The 25490-nt window shown below is 46.8% G+C and overlaps 1 protein-coding gene across 1 annotated transcript in view; it reads left to right on the forward strand.

Moving 5' to 3' along the window:
- ADGRD1 (adhesion G protein-coupled receptor D1) overlaps nucleotides 1-19427 on the forward strand; it is a 110245-nt gene extending 90818 nt beyond the window's left edge. The window contains exons 22-25 of the mRNA XM_058816685.1: nucleotides 11583-11709; nucleotides 12918-12959; nucleotides 16108-16200; nucleotides 16839-19427. Of these exons, the coding sequence (XP_058672668.1) occupies nucleotides 11583-11709; nucleotides 12918-12959; nucleotides 16108-16200; nucleotides 16839-16934 (358 nt within the window). The 3' untranslated portion in view covers nucleotides 16935-19427. The remainder of the gene's footprint in view (nucleotides 1-11582; nucleotides 11710-12917; nucleotides 12960-16107; nucleotides 16201-16838) is intronic.
- Nucleotides 19428-25490: the final 6063 nt, after the last annotated feature.

Raw genomic sequence — 25490 nt, forward strand, 5'->3', positions numbered from 1 at the left:
TATACAGATAAACCAATTTTTATTGGAGGTGCTTAGTCATGTTTGCTTTCACATGTGGAGAGAATGAGGTTTATTAAAACCTGCTCATTAAATCCCTGTGATGAAACCTTGCTGTGAGCAGAACAGAATCAGTGCTGGGAGTGAAGGGGCCCTACCAAGCCCCCCTCCAGCTGTTACCATCTGTCCAGATGTGCTGTTCTTGCTGACCTGTGGTGGATCAGTTCCTGACCCCAGCCCACAGTGCCTGTACTGGCTGCAGCTGTGACCCGTCCTCTGCAGAGCTGGGGGCTCACCGCTCGTCTCCTTGGGGCAAGCAGGGTTTGCACAGCGTTTAATGGGACAGAACTCTCTGCTGGCCCTTGGCTGAGGCTGGAGCGCTCCTGGTGAGCCCTCCATGGCACACCATGGCAGAGCAGTCGGGGCAAGGGCGCTGCTAACAGAATGGAACTGGGACATCTGAGAGCAGCACACGGGGCTGTCACCGCACTGTCCCCTCCTGCTGCCAAAGCTCTCTGAAGGACAGCTTGTCTCCTTCACTTCTACAATTATGGCAACTTTCAGGTTTTAAAAATCTATAGCTTTGAAGTTGGCATTAATTTGTTTTTTAAACGTCCTAACTGGATTTAGTTTTCCATCTTTTAATATCAGATTTGAAGCCATGAAAGTGCTGGTGGGAGGACGGGGCTGTGAGTCACAGCTTGGTCCCTGGTTCCAGAGCAACAATTAACTGCTGCTCGTTCATCACAAATGGGACAATTCCCTGTGAACAGCAATAACCTCAAGAGTTTGCCTGAGCTGCTTCATTTGCACCCTTGGCTCCAATTTATAACCCTGGAACTCTGTGTCAGCTCTATGCAGAATAATAAGAACAAATATTACAGTTGTGGCATTGCAGAATACAAATGTTATTTAAGCATGTGCCTCGTGCAGAGCTCTGGCAGCCTGTAAATCACTGCCCAGTCTGACACAGCCCCTAGCTAAGTGCGGCTTATGTATTTTCCCAATAAAGCAATCTGAGAATAAAATAGAATAAATGGGAAATACAGGTAATTGCAATGAAGAAGAGCTGCTCTCCTAGCATCGGAAATTGTGTTAAACCCTGAGGTGCTCTCTTGAAGCACACAATAAGAGGCATAGAAATGCACTGGGCCCCAGCAGCCCTCGCAGCCCTGGTTCCCTTCCCTGGGTGTGCATCTGAGGCAGGAGAGCAGGCAGGGATGCAGGGTTTCTCTGCCACTGCTGCAGCTACAGCTCACATGAAGCACAGAACATGATTTCTCAATCCTGGCTGGTGCTGCAGCTACAGCTCACATGAAGCACAGAACATGATTTCTCAATCACGCCTGGTGCTGCAGCTACAGCTCCATGAAGCACAGAACATGATTTCTCAATCCTGGCTGGTGCTGCAGCTACAGCTCCATGAAGCACGGAACATGACATCTCATCTCAGGCTGTGTGCTGACCTTGATCCCTGCTGGTGCTGCAGCTACAGCTCCATGAAGCACAGAACATGATTTCTCAATCATGCCTGGTGCTGCAGCTACAGCTCCATGAAGCACAGAACATGATTTCTCAATCCTGGCTGGTGCTGCAGTTCCAGCTCCATGAAGCACAGAACATGATTTCTCAATCCTGGCTGGTGCTGCAGCTACAGCTCCATGAAGCACAGAACATGATTTCTCAATCCTGGCTGGTGCTGCAGTTCCAGCTCCATGAAGCACAGAACATGGCATCTCATCTCAGGCTGTGTGCTGACCTTGATCCCGCCTGGTGCTGCTGCCATTGCCATGGAAACGGGAGGAGATTGCTCTGTTGATACCGTTGTGTAATTGGGGGTCACAGGGGCTGCTGGGGCCAAGAGATCACTTCCAGAATTCAGCTCCTCGGGGGCAGGATGCTGCTCCACACACGCTTTCCTCATCATTTGACGTGGTTGTTACTTTGTCATCCTCAATTAAAACACGGGTCCCGCTGACTTGGGGTTAAAAGGCAGAAATTTTTGCCAAACCCCAGATTCCTAGAGAATCTGCTTTGACGTGGTTGTTACTTTGTCATCCTCAATTAAAATGTGGGTCCCGCTGACTTTGGGTTAAAAGGCAGAAATTTTTGCCAAACCGCAGATTCCTAGAGAAAGCTGTTTTTCCTGGGTGTTTCTGGGCTACAGAACGTCCCAGCTGTGCAGTTTGTTGCCACTTGTCAGCTGAGCAGTGGCAAATGGCTGTGTAATTGTCTCTGACAATTTTGAAATGTGTGTAGAACACAATCACATTTACTGGTAAAAGCCTCTGGTGATGGAATTTTGAGTCTCTTCAGGGAGTAACTTGTTCAGAAGCCTTTTTTCTCTTAAAGAGTTGGTGTTTCTTCAAGGAAAGTCTGAGAAAGGAGGAATTGGAGCCTCGGCCATTTTAGACAGGTCATGTTTTCTAGATTACCAATAATTTTTGATGCTTCCCTCCAGTTTTTCCAAAGAACCACACTTTGCTTGAAAGCTCAAACCCCAACATGGAGCACAGGGTAGGGGCTGCTTCTTAATTTTAGCATACGGTGTGCCTGGTTTGACATCCCAGAGCAGGGAAAACAAAATTAATCATAGTGGGTTTTCAGCACTGACTGCAGCTTTACAACTCTTAAAAACAGCTCTGTAAAGTGTGTTTCATTATAGTTATAACTATTTAAAGGAAGCTAGCTCTGTAAGTCTTAAAAACAGGTCTGTAAACTGTGTTTCATTGTAGTTGTAATTAATTAAATGAAGCTAGCTCTATGCAGTCCTGTGCTTTGGACAAGTCCTGACATTTTTAGGGAGGAAAGGCCCCATCCACTCTCTCCTCCTGGTCCGGCAAGGCAGCAGGGATGTGCCGTGCCACCTTCTGAGCTTCATTGCTGTCTCCTGGCCCAGGGCTGCTGGCAGCTCTGCCTGCTGGTGCTTTCCCTCTCTCTGGGCTGCTCTGTGTCTGTGATGCAGCCTCTCCCTTCCCTGTGTGCCCTTTGCCACCAGGTTCCATGGCAGAGCTCCCTGCACAGCTCTGCCCTGCAGGGACAAGGGAGCACCAGGGGCCCTGTGGGCAATCCCTCCGTGTCACCCTGGCTCTGCCACCTCGCTTCGCTGCCTGAGAGCTTCCCCACATGATGGAACAGCCAAAAGGAAGATTGAGATGGCGGTAAATAGAGCAACAAGGCTGATTTTCAGAATATTGTTTCGAGATGACTTGCAGGGATGGAGCCAATTAAAAGCGGCAGGGGTTGTGCTGCTGCAGACCCGTGCAGATCCATGCGGATTGATGCCTCACACGGAGCTGGCCTGAGGGTGCAGGGTGCTGCCGTGGGAAATGGGAAATCCTGCCTGGGAGCTTGGAAAGAGGATGGAACGATGGGGAAATGGATGATCCAGCCAGGGGTAGATGCTGGGGGAAGAGTGGATCACATCCATCCTGCTCCAGCCATGGGCGGCATCTGACTCTCTGAGATCTGCATTTCTGGTCCTGGAACAGACAGGTAAGGAGGCTTTGGGGGATCAGCTGCCACAGGCAGTGCCCTCTCCTGTTTTTGGGATAAGCTTGTGACCGTGTTCACAGGGGTTCTTGGATGAGGGAAGAGATGAGGATCTGACTCCATGTTTCACAAGGCTGATTTATTATTTTATTATCTATATTACATTCAAACTATACTAAAAGAATAGAAGAAAAGGCTTCATCAGAAGGCTGGCTAAGGATAAAATAGAAAGGAATGATAACAAAGGCTTGTGGCTCAAACAGAGAGCCCAAGCCAGCTGACTGTGATTGGCCATGAATTAGAAACAACCATAGAGACCAATCACAGATGCACCTGTTGCATCCCACAGCGGCAATTAGGCAAGTGAACATTTGTGTTCAAGAAAGGAATAAATCTTCACTATTGTAAGCATCAGGCCAGTTCTTTTCCTTTTAAACTGCTTTCATTTTCCACATGATTTTCTAAGAATTTAATTATTTTGTCTTCTGGCCATGGCCATCAGCTAGCACCCCTGGGAAATTCGTTCTGCCATCCATTTCTGGAGCCTCATGCATTTTCAGCAGCCACATTTTTGGATTTCCAAAAAGTGTAACCCGTGACTGAAACAAAGAACCTGCCCACGCTGTGTACCTGGCTGTTGATGAGTGCACCCCTGACTGTGAGTTTGTCCTCCAGGGTGTCCTGTCACTGTAGGACATGAAAGATCACATGTTTTAATTCTTTGTATTTGTTTTTAATAACTTGCACTAAAGACAAGGAGAAGGACCTGTTTTGGTTCAGTACTTAATTTTGGGATTTTTTTTTTCTTTTGTATTTTTAGAATCTGGAAGCAATGGAGGTGATAAGGGATTTGATCTGTGGAAAGCCTCAGCAAGGCAGGGATTCCTAAATCCCTGGCTAGGTGCTGAAGTCAGTGCTGCAGCCCCTGGATTGCCTTCTCAGTATTAAAATTCCTAAGGTAGCTCCATTTCTGGTCATGGCCTTAATTTTGTCTGGCTTGATGGGGATTTGAAGTGAGACTTGAGTTCCAGTCCCTGCTCTGCTGAATGTTTAATATAAATTCAGCAATATTAATAAAGCAAGGATTAGGTAGGACTCCTCTCTCTCAGGGAGTGCCTTGTGACTAATCTGTGGAGCTCACCTTCTCTCTCTGAGCCAGACAATATTTAATTATTCAATATGTGATTGTGGGGCAGGTTCAACAGGCAAGAATGAGCACCAAGCAGGGAGCCAGAATGCTTTTCTGCAGAAATGGAAAGGGCAATCCCTTGGGCAAAGCGTGATTGGAGCCCAGGCTCCCGTGTCCTGGGCAAATGCTGCGTCTCCCAAAGGCAGCCTGAGGTTTTTGGGAAGGATTTTGGGATGGATTTTTGGGAAGGATTTTTGGGGAAGATTTTTGGGGAGGTTTTTGGGGAGGTTTTTGGGAATGTTTTTGGGAAGGTTTTTGGGAAGGATTTTTGGGAAGGATTTTTGGGAAGGATTTTTGGGGAGGTTTTTTGGGAAGGATTTTTGGGGAGGTTTTTGGGAAGGTTTTTGGGAAGGATTTTTGGGAAGGTGTGTGAGAGGTGAGGCTGCTGTGGCAGCATCTGCCCTCCTGGGAGGGTCTGTGGGGAGAGGGCAGACTGTTAACATTGAGAGAAGGAACAATTCCACCTCCCTTCCCACTCAGGGGATAAAAATCAATCTGAATTTATTTGCTGTTGCAGCCTAGAATGTTTTTTTCTGTAGCTACAATGCTCTCGTTTAGCAGCCTCTTCCTGGGCTATAAATGACACCCACAAGAAAGCAATGATCTGAAGTGACTGTAAATGGTTCTTAGTCAGATTCACACCATTATTTTGAAAGTGCAAATAACATTTGGGAAATGGGAAATGGCCTCTGCAGTTATTAGTTTTGTCTTCTTTTCCCCTTTAATTTGCCGTAGTTCTGCCTAGAAATCACCCCAGATTAGGTAAGGAGCTGTGTATGTGCTGATTGAAGTGCATTGCTTGTGCCAGCAGCCTGACTGTGCAGGCAGGGCAGAGGAGGAGGAGGAGGAGGAGGAGGAGGAGGAACAGGCACACGTGTATTTGTGTATTTGCAGGAATTCGTGAGCTGCTGTTGGAGTCAGGAGCAGAGGCAAACCCCACGTGTGTCCTTCAGGATGGAGTTGTACCCCTTAGAGTGCAAGGGAGCTCATTGCCCTGACCCAGATGGACTCAGTGGCTCCTCATCAGCCCTGGAGATTGCTCTGTGGTTTTTGTGCCCTTTGCTGCCTCCTTCCATCAGACAGATGAGCTGTCACCATTATTGCTCATTTGTCCTTTTGCTGTTGGTGGCAGCTCAGCGCTGCAGCACCTGCAGCACCCGCAGCACCTGCAGCACCCGCAGCACCCGCAGCACCTGCAGCACGTGCTGTAACAAACAGGAAACTGCAATTAAATTATTCTTTTTTCAGTCACGAGTCTGAAATGTTAGTCAGCAGGTTTGGGGATTTATTTATTTTTATATAAAACACAAAGGGTACTGCTGGAGGTGACTAGAGAGGAGCTCAAGAAACAAGAGAGAAACTTTAGTTAAAAGACCTGTCTTGTTCTGTGAATTGTGGTGAAGGAATTTTGGTTTTTGTTAGACTCTATTTCCTCCAATGATTATATAATCTTGGCTTATGAGTCTGAATTTAGTTCTTGCTTCAGCAGGCATCACGACAGGAAAGTGGGTGTCAGAAGTCTTGAAAGGATTAGTGCTCCATATAGAACCAATAAAATTGATTTGTGAATTAGGGCCCCCTTCACAGAAGTCATAAAGTTTTCCTTCTGCAAGCAGAGAAATTTCTCTCTTGTAAGGTGTCAGTGTGGTCGTTGTGCACTGGTGTAAGTGTGGGCAGTGTGCTCAGGGCAGGGATGAGCTGAGGGGCAGGGACAGTCAAGCTCAGTGGGGCTGTGTGGATGGGAAGAGAGCTCTGTCAAGAAGGTTTTACTTCTCAGGAAATAGAATTCAACCCCAAGAACAGGAAAAGGGAAGGAAAGCATCCTTTTTGCCAACTGGAGATCGAAAGGGTGAATGGATGTTAAATGGACAGCTTAGCAATTAATGGAGGGAGAGAATGCTGTTCCTGTGTCTGAAAAATTGATTGAGGCCTTTCAAAGGAGCTGGGCTCTGGCTCTCTGCCAGAGGGGCTCAGCCACGAGTGCTCAGTGAGTGGGACAGCACCTGAGCTGCAGGCATTACCTGGCACATCTGCAGGCATTACCTGGCACACCTGCAGGCATTACCTGGCACACCTGCAGGCGTTACCTGAGCTGCCAGGGCCTGGCATAGCTGCAGGCATTACCTGGCACACCTGCAGGTGTTACCTGAGCTGCCAGGGCCTGGCACACCTGCAGGCGTTCCCTGGCACAGCTGCAGGCATTACCTGGCACACCTGCAGGCGTTACCTGAGCTGCCAGGGCCTGGCATAGCTGCAGGTGTTACCTGAGCTGCCAGGGCCTGGCACAGCTGCAGGCGTTACCTGAGCTGCCGGGGCCTGGCACAGCTGCAGGTGTTACCTGAGCTGCCAGGGCCTGGCACAGCTGCAGGCGTTACCTGAGCTGCCGGGGCCTGGCACAGCTGCAGGTGTTACCTGAGCTGCCAGGGCCTGGCACAGCTGCAGGCGTTACCTGAGCTGCCGGGGCCTGGCACAGCTGCAGGCGTTACCTGGCACAGCTGCAGGCGTTACCTGGCACAGCTGCAGGCGTTACCTGGCACACCTGCAGGCGTTACCTGGCACAGCTGCAGGCGTTACCTGAGCTGCCGGGGCCTGGCACAGCTGCAGGCGTTACCTGGCACAGCTGCAGGCGTTCCCTGGGCTCCCAGGGCTCCCCAAGCCCTGCCACAGCCCGTTTGGCTCTGGGTGAGCAGAGCTCCATCAGTCTCTGCCAGCCCGAGGGGTTTTGGGGCAGGGTGTAGCAGCCCCAAAGCACAGCCTGAATGCACAGGTAGGCTCTGTGCAGGTACTCGCACCCCAAAGGCTTCTCCAGCTACTCCAGATGTAAAACTCAAATCAGAGTATTTTTGTGTTTTCCAGAAGTTGTCTCAGTAACGACAGTGGGTTTTTTTTACAAAAAACCCCCAAAAACAACAACTTGGCAAAATGTGATGATAGAAAGGGGATTCTGTGCTGGATTTGCTTTGTTCCCCATGAATTCATTCCAGGACTGATCCTTCAGTGTGTTTAGATGCAGAGAGACAAAATCTGACCAAACGGTGCTATTGGACTGCAGAAAATGATAGTATCTGAGCTTTGAAAGTGCATGTGGGAAACTGTCGATCTGAGGCTGTTAATTTTGTGAGGCTGTTAATTGCCAGGGCATGAGAAGGGGCACTCAGGGGAAATGTGGATGGCTGTTCTGTTTTCTGACACATTTGGGCACAAGAAAGAAGCTTCTAGCAAGGTTTCTGAGCTCCTGGTGGGGCTGAACCACAGTACCTGCAGAGTAAGCACAGCCCTGCCCCAAATTATTGCTTCGTGTCACGCTTTCATGGACAACATAAAGCTCCATTGATGCTAGTGACTGTTTTCTTTTAGGTTGCACAGCATAAGTCGTGCAGGGGAAGTATTCCTTCTCCAAAAGCTTCTATTTGATTGTGCTCTATATCTTAGTGTACTAGAACTAATCTACTAAAATATTCATGTACCAAAGGAAAACTGGAATAAAAAGAAAAGATAAAGTATGTGCAGCATGTCAGAATTAATGCACCTAGTGGAACATTAACTTTTGTATTTCTTGGGTTTTTTTAACCTTGCTACCTTAATGGCATTCTGAAGCAGCATTTTACAGTTGGTATTTTTCTTTTTTAAAGTTAAAAGATTAAAGAGGAATAAGGGTAGGAAGGGGAGGGGTAAGTGGGAGAAGACAAAAGAGCTCCAGGAACCGTAGAGCCGGGTCCTTTGATTGGTAGGTAAAGCCCATAAACACCTTGAATTAATAATTTCCTACGCAGGATGAAATGCCAAGTAGCATAGAAGGCTGTGCAATAACTAGGGGAAAACAAAAAAAAAAAATTCTTACTGAGATTTAAGAGAATCATAGGCAGACCTGACCCTCAGTCTTGAACAAATTTCACCTTTGCATGGCTGCTTTTCTAAATGAGTGTGCATGAAATATTAATACTCTAGCATGGAAAATTCCACATCTGGATTGTATTTTCATTTTAGCTATGGAATTCTGCTGCACATGTGCTGAACTTTGGGCTTCATGAGGACCCATCTTTATTTAAACGTAATTTTTAAAATTATATGAGTAATTTGCAATATTAAAGGCTTCTGGAAATCCAAACTGTAAGAATGGTTTTGAAAATATTGAAAATTGACTGCCTGACTATTCTGCCCCCAGCTACAAATCAGATGAAGCCCTTTATGCTCTGACTCAAAGGGAAACCATGATAACATTTTTGGCAACAAAACACTTGGGGAAAATTATATTCCAAACTGAAAATTTTATTAAACCAGAGAACAAAAGGGGAAAAGAAAACAAGGTGGTTTGTGGCAAAGGGAGTTTTACAGGTGGAGCTGTGCTGGGTGTGCCAATCCCTGATGGTTCAGGATGCAGAGGGTTAACCCTGAACCCTCCTGGGCTCTGGATGTCCCTGATCCATCCCCAGGTGTTTGAACACCTGAACTCATCCTGGGCTCTGGGTGTCCCTGATCCATCCCCAGGTGTTGGGACACCTGAACTCTCCTGGCTCTGGGTGTCCCTGATCCATCCCCAGGTGTTCAAACCCTGAACCCTCCTGGGCTCTGGCTGTCCCTGATCCATCCCCAGGTGTTCAAACCCTGAACTCTCCTGGTTCTGGGTATCCCTGCTCCATCCCCAGGTGTTTGAACACCTGAACTCATCCTGGGCTCTGGGTGTACCTGATCCATCCCCAGGTGTTGGGACACCTGAACTCTCCTGGTTCTGGGTGTCCCTGATCCATCCCCAGGTGTTCAAACCTTGAACCCTCCAAGGTCTTGGTGTCCCTGATCCATCCCCAGGTGTTCCTGGCCTGCCCAGCCCCTGATCCTGCACTCTGCATTTTCCTGGATGCTCAGTGCCATTTCAGAGCTTTTCCTGCACAAACTCCATGGCAGGAGCTGTTCTGCTGGCAGCTCCCCAGTGCAGCATATTTCATCTTAGAGTCTGGGGAGGATCTTTAATCCTATCAGAGAAAAAAAACCCACAACCCAGAGCATCTTTGATTCACAAAAATAAACTTCTGTAAGTTGTTTAAAAATTGTATCTTTTAAAATGCACTTTAAAATTTAAATAGGACCTCAAGCTTTAAGACATTCCTTCGTTTTCTGACTGAAAAAATTCCTTGAAGAATTAGATTGAATTGTGCAGAAATATTCATGGCTGAGCATACAGAGATATGAATCAATACAGAAAAAAACCCCAACCAGAACCGAAAAAAAAATATCTAGATGCTTCCCTGTCCCAGATTTCCCTATAAACTTCATGACACACTTTTAGTTGAGGATATAATGAAGTGTGTGCTCAGGTCACTGAAATGAACAAGGCATCTTGTCTTTAGTTTAATTAAAAGATTTCTTCATTGAATTGTGCTGTACAAAAATATAATTTGTTTTGTGTTTGCTGTAATTACAAGCGGTGTCCTGTCAGGCAGCTCTGTGCATTTCTCTCAATGTGTGCTCTAATCTGTGCAAGGGGGCACAAGGCACAAGTAGGACATTAATCTCCCTGAAACAGCTTTTATTTTCTTGCATAGGTTCCCATCTAAATAGAAATCTGGTCATTTCTGAAAAACATGGTTTTAGCAAGCAGGGACTGACTTTTAGTTCCTCACTACTCCTGTTTCTTTTCTGCCGCATGGCTTCTCTGTCTGTAACTGCACTATGGACTGAATTAACCGATATTTTAAACACTTAATTTGATCAATCTGCATCAATCCCATGGGCTACAACAGGAGCTCACCAGATGTTTGTAGAAGCTGGATCAGATCTGACTTCTTGGCACACGTTCCAGATGGGGACTGGTCCCTTCTTTGTGCTTTTCCTGCTGAATTGTTCTCAGCTGGCCAGGAGGAGCTGGCACTGGAAATGTGCCTGGTGTGCACAGGTTCATCTGCTCCTGCAGGTGGGATTGCTGCTGGCTCTTTGGCAATGCCATGATGGCAGGGTGGTTTTCCCCTGTCCTGGTGAGTGTTCTGGGGGTGCACAGGTGGATTGCTGCTGGCTCTTTGGCAATGCCATGATGGCAGGGTGATTTTCCCCTGCCCTGGTGAGTGTTCTGGGTGTGCACAGGTTCACCTGCTGCTCCTGCAGGTGGGGTTGCTGCTGCTCTTCAGCAATGCCATGATGGCAGGGTGATTTTCCCCTGCCCTGGTGAGTGTTCTGGGTGTGCACAGGTGGATTGCTGCTGCTCTTTGGCAATGCCATGATAGCAGGCTGGTTTGCCCCTGCCCTGGTGAGTGTTCTGGGTGTGCACAGGTGGATTGCTGCTGGCTCTTCAGCAATGCCATGATAACAGCTGGTTTCCCCTGCCCTGGTGAGTGTTCTGGGTGTGCACAGGTGGGGTTGCTGCTGCTCTTTGGCAATGCCATGATAGCAGGCTGGTTTGCCCCTGCCCTGGTGAGTGTTCTGGGTGTGCACAGGTGGGTTTCTGCTGTCTCCCCAGCTGTGCCTCCACGGCAGGGTGCTTTGCCCCTATCCTGGTGGGTGTTGTGGCTGATCCCAGCTGGACAGGCTGTGTCTGTGTGTGGGCTGGGATGTGCAGCGCTCGCTGCCCTTTGACTCCTGCCCTTGGCTGCCCACTACAAACCTCTCTGTGAACTGAGGACGTGCCTGCCCTGTTTTTATGTGTTTTTATGACCATCTCTCAGATCTCTTTCCCTGCTCCCTCAGGTCGTGACTCACCGCCTGTATTTATCCTATGTGATACCAATGTTCTGTTATCCCCCTTTCCACAGATGAAAAAATAATTAAAATCTTTCCCATTAAAAGAATTTTATAGTAAAGAAGAGTTCTGCCTGCTGCCTTGCTGCCAGAACATAATTGATAAACTCCTTGGTGTGGAGGCTGACATTTCTTTAATGGTCTCACCACAATTTCCTGTGTTCATTTTCTCCCACAGACTAACAGCTAAAGCCGTGGCTGTTCTCTTACCAATCCTGGGCAGCTCGTGGATCTTTGGCATTTTGGCTGTCAATGCCCACGCTTTAGTATTTCAGTACATATTTGCTGTTTTTAATTCACTACAGGTAAGTACCTGGTGGGGAAATCTATGGCTACAGAAGTGCTTCTGAGATCCAATTAAATGCCTCATTATTGATGTCTTCACATGTTTATGTTTTTTGCATTTTTTCCTGTGTTCCTTCCTCTGTCTTTTAAGTCTGTGCTAAGCATGGAGTGCTGGCAATTGCTTGTCTTTGTTTGAACAGAACTTGTATCCCACTCCTTAGAGTTTCCAGTAGCAATAATTAAATAAATGAGACAGCACTGAGCCTCAGAAATGAAATGAAATTCATTCTTGCAGCACTGTGTACCACAGGCAGGATTCTTCTGTAGAGATACTAGGCCAATTTTTCAATGCCAATTTGAGGCTTCATTACTGGGACTAAATGAGAGCAAACAGAAGTTTATGGGAAAGATCAAAAGTGGAGCTATTCTCTGTGCTGTACAGAACTCCTGCATGCAGGAAACTCAGCCCTCATCTCCTTGGCACAGCAACCCAGAAAAGCAGCTCTGTCCTGGAGGAATGTAAACGTTTATCTGCTTGGCTTTGAGCAGACATTTCAGCACAGGCACAACCTGTATATAGGCACGTTACAGGGCATTCCCAAGCAGTGGGTACAAAGAGGAGGGAAAAGCAATCTCCTGTAAATCCTTTCTTTAATTGGAAACAAACACCACTGTGGATACAAAAATAGTGAAACAGGGCCCTTTGTGCTGAAAACTACTGCCAGAAAAATAAAGTTACTTTGTGAGGGAAAGGGATTTTCACTTTGCATTGGGCTTTTAACTTAGCATTGGACTAAAAGCTCAAAGATAGCAAAATTCTGCTGTGAAAATTCTCCTGGTGCTAATACCTTGCTTTTCTAACCTGAAAAATCCTGATCTGGTGTTTCCCTGAGAGCATTTCCCTCTCCTTGGTCTTTGCAACCACAAACAAAAAGTTCTCGTGTTGTCATGAAACAAGAATTTCTGCATATTTTCAGCCAGATTTTTCCTTTAGCACAGCAAAGTTTAGGAGGTGTTTTTTTGCAGGAATAGTTCCTGAGAAGCCCCACAGTAACCCAGTGCTGCAGGTTTCTCCAGTTTCACTTGGGACACTCTGGTTTAGTGCACTCAGATATTTACAGGGCTCCAGCTCCTGATGCCTGTTCTGTACACACTGAGAGAAACACAGTATGAAACATTTGATTTTTCACAGCCAGACCTCACCCTTGTCCCTTTTTTCTGTTTTCAGGGATTTTTCATGTTCCTGTTTCACTGTCTTCTGAACTCAGAGGTATGTAACCAAATGGTGTTAATGAATCTGGTGTTACCAAATTCAAAGAACATAAGTGTGAAGCAATAACAGACTTTCTGCATTATCATTGCCTGCTATGCCACTGATTTCCTTTTTCTTTTAATTAGTCCATGACTCTTCTGGCTCCGTGACTTGCAGCATTTTTACCCGTGCTTGACGTTTGTTTTAATTGGCATTTAATTAGAGGAGGGTTTGAAGCACAGAACCAAGATAAGAGGAGAAGCTGAAGAGTCAGGAGGAAGCTGTGCTGGAGCTGTGGGGCTGAGCAGGCAGGACTGCTCTGTGGGGAGAGGATTGAATGGGAGCGGGAGAATGGGAGCTGGACTGCTCTGTGGGGAGAGGATGCTCCAGAATCGAGCACTGTGGGGAGAGGATGCTGCAGAATGGGAGCAGGAGAATGGGAGCAGGCAGGACTGCACTGTGGGGAGAGGATTGAATGGGATCAGGAGAATGGGAGCAGGACTGCTCTGTGGGGAGAGGATGCTGCAGAATGGGATCAGGAGAATGGAAGCAGGAGAATGGGAGCAGGACTGCACTGTGGGGAGAGGATGCTCCAGAATTGAGCACTGTGGGGAGAGGATGCTGCAAAATGGGAGCAGGACTGCTCTGTGGGGAGAGGATTGAATGGGAGCAGGAGAATGGGAGCTGGACTGCTCTGTGGGGAGAGGATGCTGCAGAATGGGAGCAGGACTGCACTGTGGGGAGAGGATGCTCCAGAACGGGGCTGAGCAGGCAGGACTGCACTGTGGGGAGAGGATGCTCCAGAATGGGAGCAGGAGAATGGGAGAAGGCAGGACTGCACTGTGGGGAGAGGATGCTCCAGAATCGAGCACTGTGGGGAGAGGATGCTGCAGAATGGGAGCAGGAGAATGAGAGCAGGACTGCTCTGTGGGGAGAGGATTGAATGGGAGCAGGAGAATGGGAGCTGGACTGCTCTGTGGGGAGAGGCTGCTCCAGAATGGGGCTGAGCAGGCAGGACTGCTCTGTGGGGAGAGGATGCTGCAGAATGGGAGCAGGACTGCTCTGTGCAGAGAGGATTGAATGGGATCAGGAGAATGGGAGCAGGACTGCTCTGTGAGGAGAGGATGGTTCAGAATGGGATCAGGAGAATGGGAGCAGGCAGGACTGCTCTGTGGGGAGAGGATGCTCCACAATCGAGCACTGTGAGGCGAGGATGGTTCAGAATGGGATCAGGAGAATGGGAGCAGGCAGGACTGCACTGTGCGGAGAGGATGCTGCAGAATGGGAGCAGGACTGCTCTGTGCGGAGAGGATTGAATGGGAGCAGGAGAATGGGAGCTGGACTGCTCTGTGGGGAGAGGATGCTCCAGAATCGAGCACTGTGGGGAGAGGATTGAATGGGAGCAGGAGAATGGGAGCAGGACTGCTCTGTGGGGAGAGGATGCTGCAGAATGGGGCTGAGCAGGCAGGACTGCTCTGTGGGGAGAGGATGCTCCAGAATCAAGCACTGTGGGGACAGGATGGTTCAGAATGGGAGCAGGACTGCTCTGTGGGGAGAGGATTGAATGGGAGCAGGAGAATGGGAGAAGGCAGGACTGCACTGTGGGGAGAGGATGCTCCAGAATGGGGCTGAGCAGGCAGGACTGCACTGTGGGGAGAGGATGCTGCAGAATGGGAGCAGGACTGCTCTGTGGGGAGAGGATTGAATGGGAGCAGGAGAATGGGAGCTGGACTCACCCTGGCAGTCCCTGCTGGGGGCTCTGGTACAGCTGCAGCCCCAGCGAGGAAAATAAATATCATTCTCAGCAAAACACACTTCTGGATGTTGCCCATGCAGTCCTTAATGGGAAGCCCTACTGGGCAGAAGATATTCCAGGTATTTTTCTTGGCAGGAAGTTCAGGTGTTCGCAGGGGACCGAGGCATTTTTTGCATTAAGGCTTCATTAGAACAGCTGGGATAAAGCCAAGACAAGGCTGATGTAAATTTGGCTTGCAGCATCCTCTCCTCCCGTGGCAGATAGCAGAAAATGCCCAGCCACAAGTATTGCTGAAAGAAATGGTTTTTGTGAGAGCCATTTGCAGAGCTGCCAGGGCAGTGCCCAGTGGAGACCCTGGCAGCTTTGGCTCTGCACAGGTTTTGTCCTGGATGCTCATGAGGAGCTCTGCCCCATAACCTGCTGCTGCTTCTGTGCTCTTCTATAGAAAAATTATTATTTGTTAATACTTGCCAACCTGTTCCAGCCCAGAGCATTCACTGATGTGATCTCTGCCAAAATCAGTTTGGAGAGTCAGGTCTGATTGTGGAACTCTTGGTCTTTATTGAAATCAAGTAAAATTAAGCAAGCAGGTTAAAGGTAGGGAGGAAAAATATTTCTTTATTCTATTTTCCCCCAGGCTTAGAAATCTTCAAGTTTCAAATGTTTTATATCAAATACAAATATTTGAATTGCTGTTATTTTTTCTGGAACCTCATGAGAAATTAAATTCAGAAACTTTTCAGAATTTTTATCGTCGAAAACCCCACAGCTGATGTGAGCTGTAATTTTTGGAGAGCAGGTCCTACTGGCTCCTTCACAGGCAGTGCATATCTAAAATACTCCTTTAGCTAAACAGCAGGAACTCTTGAGAATTTCTTTCTGTGAAGTAAAACCCAGATATTGTAAAGAAACATCCATGGACTGGGTACAGAAGTGGCTGGGTGAAAAAGGGCTTTATTTCCAGACAGAAATGCACTGGTATTGTAAAGAATTACAGGAGAATGAGCCAAGGTGCCCTTGATCTCCACACCAGTCACTTCCAGCCTCAGTCCCTGACCAGTCTCACCTCCTTGTCTCACCATCTGCTTTCTGCAGCTGATTTTCACTTGGTGGAGAATATTGCTCCGTCTCCAGGGAGTTCCATCCAGCACCTTTCAGTGACCAATTCTGCAGCAGGCTGGCAGCTGCTCTCTGTCCTGGCGGCACCTGGGGCTCTGTGTGCAGTCAGGAAATGTGAAACTGCCCCAGGGAAAAGTCCATAAAGACAAAGAAAAGTGTAGGGGTGGATTGTTTGTTGCTTAATAGCACAGTGACATTTGTGTGGAGGGAGGAAAAAGGGGAAATGATTGCAGGCTGCACCTGTGAAAACAAACACAGCTTTTTCAGTTGCTTTCACTGTTTTTGCCAAAGGTTAGAGCTGCCTTTAAGCACAAAACCAAGGTCTGGTCCCTCACCAGTAGTTCAACACGCAACATCAATGTGAAGCCCTTCAATTCAGACATTGTAAGTATTGCTCCTTTTTTCCCCTACTGTACTTGAGAGTGTTTCCCATTAAATTCTGTTGGAAGGAACAGAGCAGGCCCATGGGTGTTTTTAGTACCAGCCTAATGCAAGGTGCAGACAGGTGGAACCAGCAAGCACGAAGTTGCAGCTCTAATATCTGTTTTGAAAGCAAAGGACAAAACTCTGCTTTCTGGGAAACCATCAGATAAAAGCAAGCAGCTTTATGAGCTCTGGATGTGGTTAGTAAGGCCATTCCCACCAATTGCAATGGACTTCTGCATTTTGGCAGCATTTTGGCAGTGTATTGCTCTGATGATGGTGGCTCTCTGGTAGGGCTTTCTTACTGTTAAACCAACACATGAATGTCATTTTCCAGCTCTCCTTAGATTGTCTTGAGACAGAAGACATTTGTTTTTATAAGGAACCAGACATCTGAAGTGATAGGTATTATTAAATGATTGTTGCCAATCACCCCAGATCCTGGCAATAACTGTTTAAGAATCCTTTATGCCATATGCTCTCCAGACCCTGTGACAACACTGTAATGTAAATAGATGCTTTCAAGCTTTTATTTCATCCGGGCAAGAGTTGCTTGGCAAAATAAATAAATAGATTTTCTATACTATTTTATTTTCCAGATGAGTGGGAACAGGCCAGGCACAACCCCCACCAAGCTGAACACCTGGGATAAAAGCAGCAATTCAGCAAACCGCGTTGATTTATCAGCAGTGTGACAGGAGCAGCAGCTCCTCAGAGAAAACCAAGCCGTGCATCAGGACCTCCACACCGTGTCCACCAGCTGTTCCTCACTGCCAGTGACAGCACAAAACTGGGGTTTAAATCACTGCCTAATGAATTGGGAATTGCCATGTTGTTTTGTTGAGTAAATAGCCCTCGTTGCTTGCCTTCAGAACTGTAACACGTTCTAGCACTTGGCCGTTAGCAATACCTGTAAAAATGACCAGCACAAATATACACTGGATGGTTTTGTCAGCAATGATGAAAACACTAGGTATGCAAGGAGGGCTTATTGCTCCCTGAATCATTCCAGCTCCCAGAACTGAGGGAAAGCAACATACCTCTGAAAAGATGGGTTTTTATGCTCCAAAATGAAATGCTTCCCATTGTGATGTTGTAATGAGACTATTCCAGACTTGCTGCGCTCTCTCTGTTTACATTTTTTACCTTGCAGAATTATCAGAGTGAAGTTGATTCCAAATACATATTGTGGTGTTTATCTAAATGCTACAAGGAGGCCAGGCCTTGGGGGAGAAGCAGGTTCCAGCTCCTCACTCCCGACGTGGGTGCGGATGAGCAAAGCTGATAAACGCGTGAACATCACCTGTGAGGTGTGAATCTCCTGGATGTGGCCTGTTAGCATTTTAGCTCCTCCTGTTGCCGTGCTATCAGAGGCAAAGCTGGCTGTGGTGGTCCTAGAGCAGCCCCCAGCACCTCTGCTGCTGCTCTGTGTCTGTATTGCCATACAAATTATCAATTATTCCCCTGCTTTGCCTGCAGTTCAGGGCTGCAATCCACAGCTCTCCATCAAGTGCATTTTGCAAACTCACTGTGGCCTCTAGGAGCCAAGAGCTGGCACTGTGACTTACCTTGCTCCTTTTTCTGGTCGTTTTGAGGCACTGAACTCCTGCCACGAGGATGTAACACACTGATATAACACACTGATATAACACACTGTGAAGGCAGCCAGCCTGCAAATAGCTCTGTGTATTGTTTCCTGCAGGCAGCTTTTCAACAGGGCTCTGCAGTCTCTTTTGTGCTTTCAGACTCTGCTCACCATTCAGTAGCTTCTGCTTTGGTACTGCTATGAAGTACCTTTAAGGAGGAAATGAACGCTGTAATTTTTATTCTGAGCAGTGTTTTGTGGGTTGTGGAGTGGTGTTTGGAGCACAGGCAGGGCCACCCCAGCTGTGCACCAGATTTAACCCCTGGCACAGCCCCCGGGGCTTCTCTGGGGTTTATTCAGCATCAGGGTCCCCAGAGGGATTCCCCAGGTGATTCCCCACCCTCCCCAGGGTGGCTCTGCAGCCCCAGCCCCTGTCCCCGGTGCCTTAGCCCTGCTCGCAGACATCAGCAGGGAATTCTCTGTCCTGAGCCCCTGCGCTGCCAAAGTGCTGTGGAAAATATGCAAAAAAACCCCCAGACAGGCAGAAAATATGCAACTCTTCAACCTCGCCTCTTGCTAAGATGTTTCATGCTGGGGTTTTTTAACCTTAATTAAATGTTTGTGTATTCAGCAGCTCAGACCATTCCTGGTCCCAGTGAATGTGCTGTTTGTTTCCAAGAGAAAAGGTATTTACACTCTAATGTGCAGAGTGGAAATTTTCTATTGCGTAGTAAATTTGTCTAAAAGTTAAATGAAAGTAAATTGATCTTTAACCCACCAATTATGGCTGAATTTAGCCAGGTGTTTAATCCAAAAGACATGGAATTTAAAGTTTAGAAAAACTCAATGCATTTAATTTCTGTTTGATCCAAACCAAGTTTTGTCCCTGTTTCCTTCCTGCACCAAAAAATGATCTGTTTCAGTTTGGTCCAATCTTTCCTGCCTTTTCCCCTTCCCAGCCAAGACCTGTTGGTGTGATCCCCAAACTGGAAGCCCAGAGTGAACCCAAGCTTACAGCTCAGAACATTCTACAGAAATTATTTTAGTTGCACCAGGTCTGTGCTGGATTTCTGCAGCTGGAACACAGCAGAACTGCACATCACACATTTAAATCCATGGGCTTTAATCTCATGTTTCCTAGTGCTAAATAACTCCAGTGGTTGACAGCTAACTCCAAACAGAGGCTCAGTAAAAGCTAAATATGCAGATGGCAGTGTCTTTATTTTGGCTTTTCTGTATGGTTTTCTCCTAGCCTTTTCTGCAGTGCTCTGTCTTACAGCTGTGCAAATATATGGGCTTTTCTTGGCCTGAAAAGGATTTTTTTTCCCCCAAAAGACCCTGTAGACAGAGCCCTTGGTATGTACAGAGGAGATGGAATAGAGGAGTACTGTGATAACAGTGGTCAGTTTGTGTTGTGTGCAGACAGTGTATTTAAGCATATTTTTATACTGGACCATATGAGTTCTTTTGGTTTTCATTTGTTTCTTTGGTTTTCTTTTGGTTGTTTTACACTGTGACCACAAATGCAGATTGAAACCCTCCTTGATCATTTTCCAATCATTGTGTTATAGCACAAAGTTCTGTGAATGAACCAGACAACATATAAAAGCTTTTTTTTTTTTTTTTTTTTTTTTTTTTTTTTTTTTTTTTTTTAATTTAAGCCTAATTTTTAAGAGTATTCCCCTCTGCACAATTTTTATGACCTACATTTCCTCCTGTGCTGTACTGGTCATTTTGTGACCGCCCTGTGTCCATTTGGAAAAATCCCCAAACAGGAGACACAGCAGTGACACTGCTACCAAGAGGCTGCATCAGGTTTTCATCCAGGTGTGCTCTGGTTTAAAATTGTTCACCAAAACTGAGAGAGGCATGAAAAGGTGTTTGTTTTATGCTCTAGAATGGGGCAGGCCGTGTTATGAGGGAGCCCTGGTCACCCTCCCTGGCGTCTCCATTAAGACAAACATGAAAATGTGTTTGTTTTATACTCTAGAATGGGGCAGGCCGTGTTATGAGGGAGCCCTGGTCACCCTCCCCAGTGTCTCCATTAAGACAAACATGAAAATGTGTTTGTTTTATACTCTAGAATGGGGCAGGCCGTGTTATGAGGGAGCCCTGGCCACCCTCCCCAGTGTCTCCATTAAGACAAACATGAAAATTGTTTGTTTTATGCTCTAGAATGGGGCAGGGCGTTGTGGGGAGGCAGCCCCGGTCACCCCCTGTGTCCCTGGGTCCTCCCTGGTTGCAGGGGCTGCGGATGGAGCAGTTTTCCCTTGTTCTTGGCCCCTGAGGTTTGGAGCACTGAATTTCTCACACAGCATCGGGGATGGGGCTTCTCCTGGTTTTGATGAACTGGTGAAAATCCCCAGCAAGCACAAATGTGTTCCCTTGCCATGGATATCCATTCTTTTTGTTTGATTCAAAGTGTTTTTCTTGGTACTGAATGCAGCAAATGTACTGAATAAGAAATGCTCAAATGAATCTTTAAACAATCTCTTTCTGTCCTCAGTCTCTTGAAGCTTGAAAATCTTGCAGTTTATTTATGGGCTTGTATATAGTAGCTATTACAATATTTTTTTTTGGACAGCATCATTTTGTCAACAGTATGAAATCTTAATTGAATGAAATGTGAGTTTTAAAAATAGGTAATGTAGCAAGAATGACTTTGCCAGTAATTAGTAAAATAATTTCGTTTTGTTGTTTTTTTTCTCCCTCAAATAAAGAAGAAATCTTAATTTCCTAAAATGACTTTGTATTTATTAAAATGATTCTTTTGACACGAGCTGTAAACAACACCATAACAATGAAGGCTCCCTGTCAGTGCTATTGTTGCAATTATCCATCACAGCAATTACACATCCTGTGAGAGACCTGCTGATGTGCAGGCAATATTTCTGTTAAACTCTATACCTGGTATTTCTGTATAGAGAACAGCTGCACTGAGCCTCCCGAGCAGAGAGAGAGCCTCTGGCATTCAGGGCAGGGCCTGGAGTTCTGGCTCTGGGATGTTCAGCCCACAGCAGGCGGAAGGGATGGGTTCTGAAAGAATACTTCTTGTACGAAAGGTCTGTTACTCTTACATTTATCTGAAAATGAGAATGCAAGCCCAGAACCGTCCCATCTCCATCTCCTGGGCTCCCTCACGGGGTGCAGCTCCTTCCCAAGGCCAGGGCTGGTTCTGTGGTGATTTGCAGGCTGCCAGCTGCCTCCTCCGTGCTGCTCAGGCGTGCAGGGGTGCTGAGGGGTGCAAAAATAACTGGCGCAATTACATGCTGAAAAATTAAAGATTAGAATTTAGATGAGAAAGGTTTTTCATCCTCTTTCTTCCCTTCGTCTCCTTTAAAATGATGTAGCAAGTCATACATAAAAGAAAGCCTTCTTGCTATTTTGTGAAACACAGAGGTTATTAACATTTATCATTCATGACAGAATAATAAATTAGATCATTTTGGCACTGGTTTACATCATGTTTGCCTTTAAAAATATTTTCATTATATCTGTGTTATGCTTGGCTGGCTCCATGTAGTGTGTCATGGATAGTTATTGCTATAATTGCCCTTGTTCACACCATTTTCCTTCTCAATAATCCCATATGTTCTTGGAATTCAGAGGCCATATTTCATCTTGTCAAGGCTGATTACAGCACTAACTGCACCACTGACATCAGCATTCTCCCCGGGTGCTGACACAGGGCACAGTCACTGAGTCCCAGGGGATGTCTGGGCTCTGCCCTGGCTCCTCACCCACCCTGCTCTGATGGAAGCTCTGCTGGCCAGGGGAGCTCCCCAGAGCTGCTCTGGGCTGCTCGTTCACCTATCATAAAGGCAAAACTGAAATTTTCTCTCACCCCTGCTATGTTCTGTTGTTACTGAATAAAATCAGGCTTGATTGGCCACTGAATGTGTCCCTTTAAGCATCCTCCAAGCTAAGGTTCTGCTGATATCTGCTCACAAACAGAAAATAAAGCATAAAACAGTTCAAGACAAAAAAAAACCCAAACCAAACCACACACAAAACCACACCAGAACTGCAGCACAATTAGCAGCTCTGCCATTGCTAAACCCTAGCTTTAGTTCATGCTCATAATATTCTGGAAGAAAATGCAGAATAAAACCATAATCAGGGGAGCACTTAGGAGCATTTCAGTGGACGGAAAGGGTAATAGTTGTGCCATGACTTCAAAAATGCCATGACACAAAAACAGTTGTGCCACGACCTGTATGTCGCAGACATCTTTTCATGTAAGACCCTTCCCTTAAGATTTTTTCTTCCTGAGAAGCTGAGAGGTCTCAGGGACAAAATGCAAACAAGGCATTTTCCTGCAGCAGCTCTGCTCTCAGGCCGCAGCGAGGCTCCCCCTGGGACCCACCTGCAGAGCTCACAGGTGTCTGCAACACCTGGACACCTCCCTGCAGCCTCACCTTGTCCACAGCTCGTAATGGCCAGCAGCGAAGCCTTGCGCACAGCAACTCTGAATAATGCCTTCTCATTAGGAAAGTGTTTGGTCCTGTGAGCATCTAACTGCAAGAAAAACACAGTCCCTTCTGGCTGGGCTTCAGTGCAGTAATTTAACAAGGAGAGAGAGATAATCTGCTTCTCCATATCAGAGCCTTTCATTTAATAGAGCTATTTTTTCAGATAACAGCCTCGGTAATGACACCACAAGAAATGCACACTGGGAAGCACAAAACAGCTCAAATCTGCTTTCTTTCTGTGTACTATAATTTGTGAGACATTGCACCTTCCCAGGGAGAAAGGAAGAACTCAGAGCTGACCTTTCATGGCCTTTAAAAACAAGCACATTTCAAACTCTCAAATTCCAGTTATCTTTTTGGCAATTAACATTCTTTAAGTGCATCACCACCACTAGGTGCCTCCCACAATCCTTTAGGAACAATTTTCTTTTTCATCACTTGTGCAGTCATTCCCCTAAGTTCTCTGTTTCACTATCTGGCATTATCTATTCAGGTGAAGCTAGAACAGATGTCACAAAATGCAGGCAATTGCCTCCCACATGGTCTACAGGTTGCTGCTTTTGCAGGAATAATTTTTGGGACTGGCACAGGGGAGAGGTTATGTTACCTCCACTTTGACCTTCTGCTTTCTCTCCCTACAGATGGTGGCTTTTATAAAATGAAAGCAATTGCAACTCAAATTGTGTTTGTCTGGGATGTGAAAGGCAGCTGGGCTCTGTTCCTGGCAATCAAATATGTTCACAGGTCTTGCTCCCCTCTACATTCTGTAAAGCTGATTACTTCCCTTCCCATAAATAATGCCATTTATTCCCATAAATACCTTTTCAGTTCATTTAACTCCTCAGGCCTTTCTTACCTGGTCTTGCCAGAACTTACCTCAGACACTGTAAATGTCCCTCTCTGCAATCTGCATTTTCCTTTTCTCCTGTAACATGGGCTCAGGGCTGCTGTGCCTGACTGGGGGACTGAGGCTCTGTGAGAAACAGAATTTGTGGCTATCTCTAAAGCCCGGGGCGGCAGCAGCTCATTTGTAAACATTCATGTACAGAAATCCATCCTTGGCCAAGAGCTCTTCTCAGCACCTCCTCTCCAGGCACTGGGAAGCAGATCCTGAACTGCTGTGAATTGGCATCAATTGAATTACAGGCTGGGGCCACCTGAGGGCTGTTGTGGCTGAATTCTGCAGCCCCTGGAGCTGCCCCCAGCCCTCCTGAGACTCTGCTCCTGGCCCTGCCCTGCCGGGCCCTTTCTGGCTCATGTTCTGAGAGCCCCCAGCTCCCTCCTGGGCTGGCTGGCTGTTTGGAATGGCAGCTGCTGGCTCAACACCACCTCTGGCTGCTTTATTTACTTTTGTGCTCTCAGCTTGGCAGGGGAGGGATTTGGGGGCTCTTAGATGCCAGTTCCTACAGAAGGTATTTCTCCTCTGCACACAGAACAAGTTTGAATTTCTAAGAATAAGTAATAATAATAATAATAATAATAATAATAATAATAATAATAATAATAATAATAATAATAATAATAATAATAATAATAATAATTATTATTATTATTATTATTATTATTATTATTATTATTATTATTATTATTATTATTATTATTATTATTATTATTATTATTATTTGCCCCTCCAGGGAGCCCATTCTCTGCTCCCAGCTCCATGCAATGGGCACAGGCACGGGCAGGTGAATCTACTCCCATAATTGAGGTTATTTCACCCTTTAGCACTCCAGGCCAGAGAGTTCTGGCCAGGCCCTGTTGCCCACCCTTTGCTGCAATGCTTCTTGCCACTGCTCCCCACCTTAGTTTCTCTGCTGTCTCACAACCCTCAGGGGTGCAGCAAATGAAGGATTTATCTGAAGAGGGAAACAATTGATCCCAAACCCCTCACATCTGGATAAAGCCTGCCTGGGACCGGCACAGCTGTGATCTGCTGTGTTCCCATCCCAGCACAGCCATTCCCAGACAGGGGCTGCTTCTGTTCCTACAAGGTCAGCAGTCTCCATGGAAACCCCTACTGGAGGCAGCACTTAAAATGGATTTTCTGATGAATAATTCCATTGGCATTCTGGAGCAGTGAAGGGCCCTTCCCGGGGGCTGTGCCAGGGCTCCTCTGACACAGCTCCACAAGAGCAGCTGGGAATGGCCCCAGCCAGCTCCTCCTGCCCCAGCTGGGATCGGCTGCCCCCAGACCCCCTGTCCTGGTGTCCTGCTGTCCCGCTGTCCCAATGTCCCGCTGTCCCAATGTCCTGCTGTCCTGGTGTCCTGCTGTCCCAATGTCCTGCTCTCCTGCTGTCCCAATGTCCTGGTGTACTGCTGTCCCAATGTCCTGCTGTCCCGCTGTCCTGCTGTCCTGCTGTCCTGCTCTCCCACTGTCCTGGTGTCCTGCTGTCCCAATGTCCTGCTGTCCTGCTGTCCCGCTGTCCTGCTGTCCCAATGTCCTGCTGTCCTGGTATCCTGCTGTCCCAATGTCCTGCTCTCCTGCTGTCCCAATGTCCTGCTGTCCTGCTGTCCCGCTGTCCTGCTGTCCCAATGTCCTGCTGTCCCAATGTCCTGCTGTCCTGCTGTCCTGGTATCCTGCTGTCCCAATGTCCTGCTCTCCTGCTGTCCCACTGTCCTGGTGTCCTGCTGTCCTGCTGTCCCAATGTCCCAATGTCCAAATGTCCCGCTGTCCTCTGTGCTCCTCAGCCAACCAGGATTTCAGTTCCAGAGCTCCAAGCCCCACAGCAACAACAGGGCAGGAGTGTCCTGATGGATCCACTGGATGAGAAGTGCGCTAAACCCTGATGCATCTCAGTCAAAAAACGAATCCACTTCTCTTTAGCAATTGAAGATATCAGGAGATTTAAAGACAGAACAGTAAACCCTGCCCTAATCTGTGAAGAGTATTCTCCTGAGCAGTTTTGTGTGCTGTGTTTACATGCTATTCATTATTATTGTAAATACAAATAACACTCTTGATGACAGCAAAAGGTACTAACAGCAGTAAACTTCGGATCAGAACTTGACCCATGCCAGAATTACCAGACAAAGCCAATTTTCAATAAAGAAGGCAAAGACAACACTTTAAAACAAGTCAACACAGCAGCCAGAATGAAGAAGATAAAGGGCTTCTGTATCTGACTTTTCTATAGGGTACGAATAGTTACCAAGTTTATTTTAAAACATCATAAAATTCAGAACAAAATAAAAAA

The sequence above is a fragment of the Ammospiza caudacuta genome, chromosome 18, assembly GCF_027887145.1.
Source record: "Ammospiza caudacuta isolate bAmmCau1 chromosome 18, bAmmCau1.pri, whole genome shotgun sequence".
In the NCBI taxonomy this organism is placed as follows: domain Eukaryota; kingdom Metazoa; phylum Chordata; class Aves; order Passeriformes; family Passerellidae; genus Ammospiza; species Ammospiza caudacuta.